Raw genomic sequence first — 13723 nt, 5'->3', positions numbered from 1 at the left:
TGAGATGTATCTTTATGGTGCTTTAATAGCCCCATCATGTATGCGAGTGTTTATTCATCTGCAGGTGGCTGCCATGCAAGCAGAGGTGTCACGAAGACTGAGAGAATGTGAATGTGATCTGGCTAAAGCTGAACCTGCTTTAGAGGCGGCTACAGCTGCTCTCCAAACTCTCAACAAGGTACTATTTAAAATGTACTAACCCTTAAAATTAAATACTGGGGAAGTCGTGGCCTAATGGTTAGAGAGTCGGACTCGTAACCCAAAGGTCGCGGGTTCGAGTCTTGGTACCGAACTTGAGCAAGGCACCAAACCCCCAACTGCTCCCCGGGCGCCGCAGCAAAAAAAAAAAAAAAAAGGCTGCCCACTGCTCCGGGTGTGTGTTCACTGCTGTGTGTGTGTGCACTTTGGATGGGTTAAATGCAGAGCACTAATTCCGAGTATGGGTTAGCATACTTATCACGTCACTTTCATATATTACAGTTCAAAAGTGGTTCAGCAAAGATGCATTAAATTGATTGAAAGTGACAGTAAAGTCATTTGTGTAATGTTACAGATCATTTCCATTTAAAACAAAATTCTTTTGAACTTTCTATTAATCAAAAAAAGTAGCATGGTTTCTACAAAATTAAGCAGCACGTATCATGTGACACTGAAAACTGGAGTAATAGCTGCTGAAAATTCAGTTTTGACATATACAATATAATAATAATTTATATTATGTGTGATGCAGGCCAGCTGTCTTTGATATTGCCAAATTATTTATAAATATATGATGGTGTTAACAAGCAGGGATAAAACTATGAAATAGTTTAAAAATTAACATTTTAAAATGAACATCTGTCAGGACAGTAGTAATGTTTCTTTATTTCTGTAAAGTGTAATAAACATTTAATTTTTGCTAAATACTGAGTTATGGTCTGATAACTGGTAATTTTAGCAGTAGTGAGTGATATCTTTAGAATCATATCGCAGATATGTAATATTATACTTTTAATAAAATAAGGACAAAATGAAATTTAAAAAAGTAATAGCAGGTACATTTGTGGGAAATATTTTGTCCTGTGCCTCGTAAATCAAATATTTGTGTCACCTGAACTTAATGGTTGAAAGGGTAACACTTACTCAATTAGCAGTTCATGAAAGATCTTTTTTCTTTCTCCTTTGTTTCTTGTAGGTAAATCTGACAGAGCTAAAGACGTTCCCGAATCCCCCTGAGGCTGTGATTAACGTCACCGCGGCTGTGATGGTGCTGCTGGCTCCACGTGGGCGAATTCCAAGAGACCGCGGATGGAAGGCCGCCAGAGTCTTCATGGGCAAGGTAAAGGCATTGCTATGACAACAACACACCTCATTCTAGTGCAATCCACAAGCAGCCCTTGACCCGCAGACCCCACTCACCCGGTGTAGTGTCATGAATACACTACATTATGAAAGCACTTGTGTGGAGGAGAATATTAAATACATGTCACATGAGATAGACATAGGCTGATTTATGAGGTCAGAATGAAGGGAGGAAATGGCTTTTGAAAGTTTGTTGTGTGATATATCAGATGGATAAAGAATCGGGATGCAGATTCAGAGGTCACAACTTGAGTCCTAAGTAAGGATGACCCAGGATCGCAAAAGGCCATAATTGTGCTTTATTACTTCGGTAGCCTTGAGTGCAACATTTCATCCTGGGTTGTTCCAGGTCCAGAATTTGTACATTTACTGTACTTTAAGCTGCTATGAATAAAATGTGTGCAGTTTAGTATGTACTTAGCATTTTGTGTGTACATAATAAAGCATCATAGCTAGTAATGTCTAATAATAAGCTAATAATATTAGTCATTTCTTCTAAATGATTATTTTTTCTCTAAACTAGTTTTGCATTTTTGTTCCTAAATGCACTGAAATATATACACTACAGTTCAAAATATTAGGGTTAGGAAGAATTTTTTTTTTTTTTTTTTTTAATTAATGCATTTATTCAGCACGGACATTAAATGCATTAAATGGATCAAAAGTGACAGTAAAGACATTAATCATGTTAAAAATATTTCAAATAAATGCTGTTCTTTGAAACTTTATATATTCATCAAAGAATCCTTTACAAGTATATCAAAAAATGTATTTCCGCAAACATATTCAGCAGCACAACTGTTTACTACTTTTGATATTAATAACAATATGTTTCCTGAGCACCAAATTTACCTATTATAATGATATCTGAAGAGTCATGTGACATTGAAGACTGGAGTAATGACTGCTGAAAATTCAGCTTTACCTTCACAGGAATAAATCTTAAAATATATTCAAATAAAAAGCGGCGTTTTAAATTGTAATAATATTTCACAATATATTGTTATATAATATTGTTCAAAGTATTATTTGCTGTATTTCTGATCAAATAAATGCAGCCTTGGTGAGCATAAGAGATTTCTTTCAAAGCCACTAAAAAAAAAACGTACCGACCCCAAACTTTTCAATGGCAGTGCATTTTATGTTTCTACAATATTTGGTACATTTTCCATAAAGGCAAACATCATAGGCTTATGTACATATGATATAATAACAGTTAGTGTTGTCAAAAGACCCGGTACTTCGGTACCAAGTCGGTACTAAAAAAGTGAAAACGTCACGGTACCAGGTTTTTTTAAGTAGCCTACCGGTGGTACCGAGTACCCGGTCAACCCGGTTCTTGACGCGTACGGCCCTATGATTTCCGTGATGCAGAAAACGCGGACGGAATCTCGGAATCCAGTTATAAAAACGGAATTTACAGTTTAGCACGGAATGTCACGGAATTTGTCAAAGTTTGGATGAATTAATCAAAAGTAGGTCATTGCGCTTAAATCAAATCGCGACGTGGACTAGTATCTGTAAATATTAAGCCGCAAAAGTCGATTCAAATATGAATCCCGCATGTTCTGCGAGTCTGTGTGAGTGAATGAACGGCAGAGACGCGCGGTTTTTTATTTTTTTTACTACATACACTGAAGCGCGCCTGACGCTCGCGGTGATTCATCATCTGCCGTCTCAATGAGGACATAAATACATAAACAACATCTACAGAACTGCTCTGAGAGTCCCCTCGCGAGCATTTTACCGTTTCATTGAGTAAAACCAGCGTCATATCATATAGCTACACACAGAAGGTATTCACGGCAACCCGTCAAAATAAAAGTTTATCTTAAAGACATTGTGCCAGAAATATAATTTTATATATATATATATATATATTATAATTTTTTTTTTTTTTTTTAAGAAATCACACAATATTTCTTCCATATTTTAATTTTAATAGTAAATCCCCTTTATTTACCAAAACAATACAATGTGTTTAAATTTAATTAATTAAAAGACAAATTAAATTTGGGTGAAACTTGTTTACTGTTTTTCATACTTTTATTACTTGCGGAAAAACTTGAAACACAATTTAAATAAAGTATAAAGAATGGCATTGATTTTTGTACATTTTTATTTGACTTTAATATTAAAAATAGTGTGTTTTTTTTAATTAGCATGTGGTACCGAAATTGGTACCGAGAACCGTGGATTTTGACTGGTATCGGTACCGAATACTGAAATTTTGGTACCGTGACAACACTAATAACAGTGTTGTTCTTTAGGTGGATGACTTTCTGCAGGCCCTGCTTACTTATGATAAAGAGCACATCCCTGAGTCCAGTCTGAATGTGGTGAAGCAGGAATACCTGAGAAACCCAGAGTTCCATCCCGATCACGTCCGGACCAAGTCCTACGCAGCTGCTGGCCTCTGTGCGTGGGCCATCAACATAGTGCGCTACTATGAGGTGAGCGAGAATGTGACGAATGAGACAAAAAACACATAAAAGTGTTTGAAATATGAATATAATATAATGCATACATATGTGAATATAATGCAGTTTGAGGTATTTAAAATTCAATTAATAATATATTCTATACATTTTAATAATATTTTAAAATTTGTTTAAATTACGTTTAAGAAAAATCTAACTTAGTAAACTAATAAAGAATTATAAAAATAATCAAAAAATAGCTTTAAAATGACAAACAATTGTTTATTTCAAGAATTTATTTTAATTAATTTAATTAGATTTTTTTTTATATTTGAAATTTGAATGGAATTTAAATTTTATTTACATTTATTTTATTAACATCAATTAAACTTGAATAACATTAATAAATTAAAAAAAGCTAAAAATTACATCTAACTTAAAAAAAATAACTTGAAAATATTAAGCTGCAACTGTCTTTAAGTCAAAGAGGTTTGAAATCCAAACAATCATTCATTTCAAGAATTCAGCTTTTTGTTTATGTGTAAAGAAAGAGAACGTTTGTTGTGTTTTTCAGGTTTATTGTGAGGTCGCACCAAAGCGTCTGGCTCTGGTACAAGCCAATACTGAACTGGAAACTTCTACTGCAAAACTACTCAGTGTTAGAAAGAAACTGGAAGTAAGTGAACCGTTTTTATACAGCACGACTAAAAAAATTGTCCATCTGTTCACCATAACTATTCAATAATATTCCATATTAAGATAAAAAGTAGTACTATCTTATAGTGGCTTTGTACTGACAGGATCTGGACAGGCACCTGCAAAGCCTAACAGCTCAGTTTGAGAGGGCGGCGGCTGAGAAACTGCGCTGCCAGGAGGAAGTGACACGCACCAGCCAGACCATTGAGCTGGCCAATCGGCTGGTGGGAGGCCTGCAGGTACTGGGCGGCTGTGAGAGGAGAGGGTCTGGGTTTAGAGAAGCGCACTAACAGACCTAATCTCAACATGAGTTTGGCTTGATTCAAAGGGGAGGTGGCCATGGCTTAAATGTTTGGCCAGACGCTCAGATTGAGCGCTCGGAAGGAAGGGGTGCACCACGGCAAATGCACCATTGATCTGGGCAAGGGGCTAGATGGCTGTAGGCCAGTTCGGGACAGCGAAACAAGAAGGGCATATATTCATCTGCTATCTGTTTGCCTGAATGAGGCGATCGGGGTAATTGGTTTATGAGGGATGAGCTGGATTTGTGTGTACATGCCCAACTTGAAAAAATAAACTTTAAATAGTTTCCCCTTTTTCACTCCCCGTGACGTTGATCATATATATCCCGGTGAGATTATCTAAAATCTTTACCGCCGTTAATGCAAAAAATAATAATAGCGTAATGTTTCTTTTAGTGCTTTTATTTAAAACGTTCGACTTTCTTATTCAGAGAAATGAATAGGGCTACAATGGGACAGCTTGGCTTTTAAACATATCAAGACAAATGATTTGTCTTTATGCCATTGACCTGGAAGCAATAGTGTTTAGACTAATAAATCAGCCCGTCTATATGTAATCATTAACTTACCTCAAAGCCTTAACAGCTGTTGGAAATTAAAAACGCTTCACCCAGGACTGAGTGATATTCCAAGCAATCCATAATGCATTAGGCTAAAATTATAGTGATTTTTAACTGTCGGAGAATTTATTATGCGACATGTTCTAGAAGCTCGGCCCCTGCAAAGGCAATGTCAGACAAGATTTATCGTTGCGGGAGCATCTCTGCGATATTATTGAAGTCTTAAATGAGTGCTAAATTGATGCCGAGTGAAAATGTAACTAAACTTTCAAAGCCAGTTTAGGTGAATTGTGACTGTATACATTATCGCTCATGTTCTGTCTGAGTTTGTGATCAATTGAGAGGCGAGAGACGGCGGATGGGTTAAGAGTGAGGTTTATATCTGGGTCTGAAGGCTGGATTCGAGGCTGTAACATAACTTTAAGTGTTTCTTCTCTTTCTGTCTCAGTCGTTTTGTCTGAATATTACTGTCGTATTTGCACATAAATGTACACTACCGTTTAAAACATTTAATGTTTTTGAAGTCTCTAATGCTCACCAAGGCTGCATTTATTTGATCACTAATACAGTAAAAACACAAATATTGTGAAATATTATAACAATTTAAAATAACCGTTTTCTATTTTAAAATATCATTTATTCCTGTGATAGCAAAGTTGAATTTCAAGCAGCCATTACTCTTGTCTTTAGTGTCATCTGATCTTTGAAAAATCTGATTCGGTACTCAAGAAACATTTTTTTACTATTATTAATACTCAAAATACTCAACTGTGTTGCCTAATATATTTGTTGAAACTTTGATAGGCTTCCTATTTCTTTTATGAATAGGAAGTTCTTGAAGCTTTGCCCAATTTAATGCATTCTTGCAGAATAAAAGTATTAATTTCTTTCATAAAAAATACAAATAGTACTGACTGGTGGTGATATCCACCATTAAGATGTTTTACATTGTGACATTACTTTATTTTCATGATTAAATTTAGAAATGTGATGATGGAAAAGCAAAAATTCTTATTCTCAATGCTGTAATGCAAAGAGAAAAGTTATGTATTTATACATTATGATTTAATTTGTCAAACTGCCTTTATTATATTGAAATAAAATTATTGTAATACAGTATTTAAAAAAATAAATAAATATAAAATAGTAAAATACAATATTGTATATAATATAAATATATAAAATACGGAATATATAATTTAGTGCTTAATCGCGATTAATCGCATCCAAAATAAGTTTTTGTTTACATAATATATGTGTGTACTGTGTATATTTATGTTATGTATATATAAATACACAGATGCATGTAAATATTTAAGAAAAATATGTTAAGTTTATACATTTAAAATATTTATATATATAATATCAATTATATGAATATAAATATATACATGGAAATATTTTCAAAATATATACTGTATGTGTGTATTTACACACACAGTATACACATATATTATGTAAATTATGATGTGATTAATCGCTATTAAATGTTTGACAACACTAATACAATTTATATAAAATATGTAAATATAAAATAAAATTACTGTGTAAGATTAATTAATTGTTATAAAAATATTAAATGAAATAGAAAATGTTTTGTACACACAAGCCACACTTACAACTGAATTTTGTTGCATTAGATACAAAATCCCAAACCAAGTGACTTCTGCAAACAAATGGCTTAAGCTTTTCTAAACTTCAACGGCATTCATAGATATCATAGATTTTTAAGTGTGTGATCATTTTTGGCGCCGTAGTCGCCTGGGCATGTTTAAGTGAAATTCTTCACTGTAGTCATTCTCTCACTGTAGGCAGAAAACGTTCGTTGGTCAGAGGGACAGCTGGAGCTGGAGTCTCAGCTGAAGACGGTGTGTGGTGATGTGCTTGTGGCTGCTGCTTTCGTCTCTTACGCTGGATACTTCACACAGCCGTACCGTCACCAGCTCCTTCACGACATACTCATTCCTTTCCTCGGAGAACTCCAAGTATGATTCCTGCTCAGCCTGTCCATTATTTGAATCATATAGGGATTTGCATTTTTGTAATTCTTAGCTACATGAATATTTTATTTAATAGAAATTTGATGTTAAATTTGATGTTTCATGCTTTTGCCAACTCTTGTTTCACTTGTCAAGGTTAAGAGTGTTTTGGATCATTGTTTCTTCCTGAGCTGTCTACTGTAAAATCCTGTTACTGTACTACTGTGTCTGCACTCCAGTGGAGCGTTGAATTGAATAGCATCACTGTCTGTCTTCCTCTCCTCACACCTCGCGATCCAGACCCCTATCCCGCTGACAGACGATCTGGACCCTGTACTTACGCTGACTGACCAGGCCACCGTGGCAGGCTGGCAGAACCAGGGCCTGCCAGCTGATCGGCTGTCCGTTGAAAATGCAGCCATCCTGATGGCCAGCCAGCGCTGGCCTCTGATCGTGGATCCTCAGCAGCAGACCAGCAAGTGGATCCGAAATCTGTACGGGCCCAACCTGAGGGTGCTGCAGTATGGCCAGAAAGGGTGACGTGATTTTAGTTTGGACAAAGATTATTTATATGAAATAATATAAGGCTGACTTTTAACGCTATCATGCAGGTATCTGGATGTTATTGAGCAGGCTTTGGCCGCTGGTGAGGTGGTCCTGATTGAAAACATGAAGGAGAGAGTCGACCCTCTTCTGGAGCCACTGCTAGGAAGGCAAACCTTAAAGAAAGGAAGGCAAGTTTAACAATCTCAGTGATTTTTACTCATTTTGTACCACTGATTCTCTCATTGAGTACATTGCAGTAAAAATGTTGTACTGCAGCAGATTTTAGCCTACAGTCTTTATACTGAGAGCCCCTTAAGAGCCCCATTTTTTGCTCTGTGCAGTATGAAAACTAGAATGGAAGATGAATTAGGGTTGTGTGATTTGAATAGAGGTGAAGGCAGCGGTATTGATTCTGCACTCACAGAAGCTGATAAATGTGCATTTGTTTGCTCTTTTTCTTTATGTGTGTTGAATACGGATCAGTTTTGGGCAGCCAGTGTTGTGTTTTAACCCTGAGACAACTATATATATATATATATATATATATATATATACATATACATTTTGTTTTTTCCCCCAAAATATATACAATTATATTATTATTTTTAATCAGTTAAATTATTTAATATCAGGTTTTTTTTCTCCTTCTTTTTTTACAGTATAGACAACTAAATAATATGGGGCCTTTGTTCTAGGTTTATTTATTTTTTTGTAGGTTTTGTTTCTGAATCTGAATGTGTAAAGAAAACTAAATTATATCTCTATAATATAATTAATTGTTTAATTGTTTTGTCTTGTTTTGTACTACAAAAGCGAAGAAAAGAAAAAAAACTGCCAACACTGTAACCAAAAACCTATTATTTTTAATGAGCTTTGATTCAAAAATATTTTATTTACACTAAGTTTTCTCTGAATCTGAACAAAGTTGAGCTAAACTAGTTTGTCACTAGAGAGATACAAATATTTTTAAATTAGTAATTTCTCAATTTTACTGAATGAGTAAAATGAACGAGTAAACGTTTTCAGATTTCTCAATGAATGTCTGTGCATTTGGGTTACTTGATAAAGTGTACATGAATAATAGAAGATATTGTTAACTTCACATTTATATTCTTCAACAGAATAATTAAAATAATCAGTGTTTATCAGGTATTTCTAGGATGTGTGAATAGATGCAACACCTCATCTGTTTTTCAGCGTGCTGAGTTATTAATTTCTCAACTCGTATTTATCTCTTTCTAGTCTTTTGTCCTTGTAGCATTGTACCACGGGGACACCTACAGTCCCCCTCTTTTGACCCATAACTGTGGCCCGATGTTTAATTTGATTACAAGTTTATTCCAGCGCCTGACCCACGCACCGGTCCATTCCTGTGATTAATCCGGCCTGGCCACGGCAGCCATGATGGATCTGGTGCGGCTTCTCGGCTGAAGTTCATTAATAATTGGAATGTTGCAGAGTGTGAAGTAATGAATACTAATTATTCCTTTCATGTCTGACGGAGGAGCATGAGCCAATCCATCAGCTGGGACTTTAATTTGGTGAAGTAATGGTTCTATCAATAGTACATTAATTCCATCTTTTGAAGAAATAGCGCCGGAGCGGACCCGGGCCTTGGCGGAACCTTTGGCATGAGAGTTGTTGCCGCTGGCTGACAGGCACAGGGTAATTAGGGAAAAATTAAAAGCCGCCACTTTGGCCAGCCAGGCCTGATTTAATTGAAATGCAGATTGGGATAAATATTGGCTGCTGGGAATATCATCTTCCAGTTTTATTTACCGCCTTTGCCTGTGGTGGCTATTGGGAGCATTTGTCATCCTTTTCTGTTTGCTTCATTTAGACATGTTGGTGAAACTGGTGTCTAGTACGGGTGGAATGCTCTTTCCGGCTCTTTGCGTAGATGGCAAGCTTTTTTCACAGAGTGCTGTTTAGTACCAGCTTAGAGTGGTCGCATTCTGAATTCATAACACAGTGTGATGTTTTTACAGGTATATCAGACTGGGTGATAAGGAGTGTGAGTTTAACAGCACTTTCCGTCTCCTTCTACACACTAAGCAAGCCAACCCTCACTTCCCCCCGGAGCTGCAGGCCCAGACCACACTTATAAACTTCACAGTGACCCGCGCTGGCCTGGAGGAACAGCTACTGGGGCAAGTGGTCACGCATGAAAGGCCTGAGCTGGAGACGATGAAGGTCAGTGACAGACGTTGCTCATAATGATCTCACATTATACAAAGATCTAAATAAACTAGATTTGCATTTCCCAAAGGCAATAAAAGCATTTACAAGGCAGAATAGTGTGAACATTTTTGGTAACGCTTACAAATTTGCAAGGAAGAAAATACCAGAAAGAAAAGAATCTTTCATAAATGGGAGATTTTCAAACTTGAATCTTAACTTTTTATTTAAAAAAATTCTGAAAAATAAAAAATGTAATAAAATAAAACATTAAATAAATAAATAAAAGCATGCAATGCGATAATTATGAATGTCCCCCCTTTTTGTTCATTTTATTATGCTGTTTTATATATTTGTTAGTGCTGTCAAACGATTAATCGCATCCAGAATAAAGGTTTTGTTCACATAATGTGTGTGTACTGTGTATATTTATTATGTATATATAAATAAATACACACACATGCATGTATATATTCAAGAAAAATGTGTTATATTTGTATATTAAATTTATTTATATATATAATATAAATGATATAAATATATACATGTAAATATTTTCAAAATATATACTGTATGAGTGTTTATATATATATATATATATATTAATATTAGTTGACACGACTAATATTTGTCCTATTTAATACTAAATTCAATCTCAAAAATGTAATTTTAATAAGACAACTATGCTTACACTGTCCATTTTTGATTGCTTCAGTTGGAATTAAGCACCCAGCAGAACTTGTGTCAGATTGAGCTGAAGAGACTAGAGGATGAGCTGCTGAGCAAACTGTCAGCAGCAGAGGGAAACTTCCTGCGAGATACAGCCTTAGTGGAACAGCTAGAATATACTAAGAATACAGCCAGACACATCCATAACAAGGTATGGTACCTCGTATTGTTGTTGCTTGCTCAGATCTGTTTTTTGCATTGTTCGTGCAAGATGGACTCACAACCAATGTGATAAAAAAAAAACTAATATGGAAATGCAATAAACTGGAAAATGTAATTACAACACTGAAATGTGAAAAGAAAATCAGCATTCATTCCAACAGCATGCTATAGTAAAGTGTATAATCATTATGTACATTCTTCTAAGAATTAGTATCTGATTGTATATCTCAACAATTGTAATGTTTACACAGGCTGTTGCAGCTCGAGAGAACGAGATAAAGACCAATGAGGCACGAGATCTTTACCGGCCAGCGGCTGAGAGAGCTGCCCTACTCTACTTCACCATTAAAGAGCTCCACAACATTAACCCCATGTACCAATACTCCCTCAAGGTAACACACTATACTGGAAAAAGTGAAAATGTTTAGTTGTTGCCCTGAGTAATTAATACACAGTATCTACTTTACCATTCATTTTTATATTTTTATTGTTTTGAGACTGTTATACGCACCATAGCTGCATTTAATTGATCAAAAACAAAGTAAAACAGTAATATTGTGAAATATTATTACAATGTAAAATATTGTTTTCTAAATATTTTTAAAATGTAATTTATTTCAGTGACAAAGCTGAAATTTCAACAGCCATTACTCCAGTCTTCAGTATCCCATGATCCTTCAGAAATCATTCTAATGTGCTGATTTGGTGCTCAAGAAATGTTTATTATCATTATCAGTGTGATTTTCCAGATTTTTGATGCATAGAAAAGTTCAAAAGAACAGCCTTTATTTGAAATATAAGTTGTTTTGTAACCATTTCATAGTCTTTACTGTCACTTTTGATCAATTTAATGCATCCTTGTTGAAAACAAAAAATACTGACCTCAAACTTTTGACTTATTTAAAAAATAATATTTTTGCTGTAACAATATAGGTTGATTTAGTCATATTAAACTATATTTTGGCCTAAATAAAACGTTAATTTACTTTAAAACCATAAAATCAAGTTGTGCTTTAATGTACATGTCCTTTTTCATTGTATATATATATATATATATATATAGTGTGTATGTGTGTGTGTATATCACCATTGGAAGGAATTCCAGTATACTATTGGGCACAATCCAGTAGCATTGACAGTTACAGAAATGCTGTATGTTTGCTTCACAGGCACTAAGTTTCAGAAGCATTCTGTTACCTCAATATATTACAGACAGGGAAAAAAATCCATTACATACACATATGTTCCACTATTCCGTTCTACGCATATGTTCCACTATTCCATTCTAGACAATATGTTTGCTTCTTGTCCAAATAATGCAATTATTTCAGCTCATATTTTCAACTTTATTTTACATTTAAGGCCTTCAACAAAGTGTTCCTCAAAGCCATTGCGAGAGCTCCTGGTGATGAAGACGTGTCGGTGCGTGTTTTATCTCTCACTGAGGCCATCACCCACTCGGCCCTTCAGTACACCTGCCAGGGGCTCTTCCAGAGGGACCGACTCACCTTCCTCACCCACACCGCCCTCCAGGTGAGTGGGACGGGACGCCAGCAGAATAGAAACACCTCCCTTCCACCCACCACCACCTCCTTCCTTCCTCCTCCTGCACTTTGTCATTCACATCAATCACTCCACTTTTCTGCCCTTACATTAAGTTCCATTAGGCCCTGTCAGAGGAGTCGGGTCCGTTCCTATTGATTAACTCTCACAGCCTGGGCACCCCTCTCCCTCAACTGGTCAGCTCTGACAGGAGGTTGGGCTGCAGTGGCAGAATGCAAATACCTGTCAGGACAGCACCTGTTTTCCCTGCTGCTGTCTGTCTCCACTGCCTGTCCTTCACACGTCCACATCAAACAGAGTAAAGCTGTTCTGAGATCCGCTTGTCCTTCTCTGATGGATGGAGACATCTGTATTCAACAGACCTGAGGTCTAATGTCCTCATTGCTTTGCACCTCTGGTGTTTTATTTAGATTCTTCTGACGAGGGGCTTCATTGAGGCTCAGGACCTGGAACTTCTGCTGCGATTTCCTGTAGAGGTTTGTCAGAGCAGTCCTGTCAGCTTCCTGTCTTCACAGGCCTGGGGTGCCATTAGGGTAAGAACTTCCTGTGCCTGGAAATCACTCGCTTTCATGTGTTCAGATGTCATTTAGCATTGCCCTTTAGAAAATGATTAGTCTGAAGCACCTTTTCAACCTCTAAATAAGTCAACCCATCTAGCCCAGGGGTGTTTGAAATGTGAAGGGCCCCCAAATATATGTGACCCCTTTCCTAAAATATAAAGACAACTAATACTAAAATATAAAAGACAACTAATAAAGACAATTAATACTCTATTATAAAGACAGTGTGTTCTCTCCTAAATTTAAATGCCTTTTATTTGGTCATTGCTGTAGATTATTAAAATATTATATGGAAAATACTTGTTTTCTTATTTTGTCTTTTTAACCACTATTAAATGTAATAATATAAAATTAAACAAATATAATATAAACTAGTGCTGGGCAACGATTAATCACGATTGATTATTGCCCAGCACTAAAATAAAAAAACTATATAAAATTGTATTTAGTTTTTTACAATAAATAAGTTTAGACAGTCTTAAGAAAGCAGACTGTAAATGAAATCAAGTTCTTTTATCATTTATTTACATTATTTATATCATCTAAATAATATATTGTTAAAATAAAAACATTTTAATTTGATTTTAAAATTGATTCTAATCATTTTAACAGATTCACTTTTACATTCCTAAAAACAAATATGCTTTTTTTTTTGGCTCTAGCAACCCCTTGCAATTCTATTGGGGT

At 35.5% G+C, this 13723-nt stretch overlaps 1 protein-coding gene across 2 annotated transcripts in view; it reads left to right on the top strand.

Annotated features, from left to right (window-relative positions):
- si:dkey-233k19.3 (dynein axonemal heavy chain 11) overlaps positions 1–13723 on the top strand; it is a 73945-nt gene that overhangs the window by 48178 nt on the left and 12044 nt on the right. The window contains exons 58-70 of one of the 2 annotated variants that reach the window (XM_058746703.1): positions 65–178; positions 1175–1318; positions 3612–3794; positions 4336–4437; positions 4562–4696; positions 7131–7304; positions 7599–7834; positions 7910–8032; positions 9833–10037; positions 10738–10902; positions 11165–11305; positions 12276–12446; positions 12887–13009. In XM_058746703.1, the coding sequence (XP_058602686.1) occupies positions 65–178; positions 1175–1318; positions 3612–3794; positions 4336–4437; positions 4562–4696; positions 7131–7304; positions 7599–7834; positions 7910–8032; positions 9833–10037; positions 10738–10902; positions 11165–11305; positions 12276–12446; positions 12887–13009 (2016 nt within the window). Of the gene's footprint in view, positions 1–64; positions 179–1174; positions 1319–3611; positions 3795–4335; positions 4438–4561; positions 4697–7130; positions 7305–7598; positions 7835–7909; positions 8033–8055; positions 9510–9832; positions 10038–10737; positions 10903–11164; positions 11306–12275; positions 12447–12886; positions 13010–13723 lie in introns of those variants that run through there. The other variant, XM_058746704.1, reaches the window with a different exon arrangement.

Source organism: Onychostoma macrolepis, chromosome 16 (genome assembly GCF_012432095.1).
Source record: "Onychostoma macrolepis isolate SWU-2019 chromosome 16, ASM1243209v1, whole genome shotgun sequence".
Classification (NCBI taxonomy): Eukaryota; Metazoa; Chordata; class Actinopteri; order Cypriniformes; family Cyprinidae; genus Onychostoma; species Onychostoma macrolepis.
The sequence above is the reverse complement of the archived record's forward strand: the minus strand, read 5'-3'. Positions and strand labels throughout refer to the sequence as shown.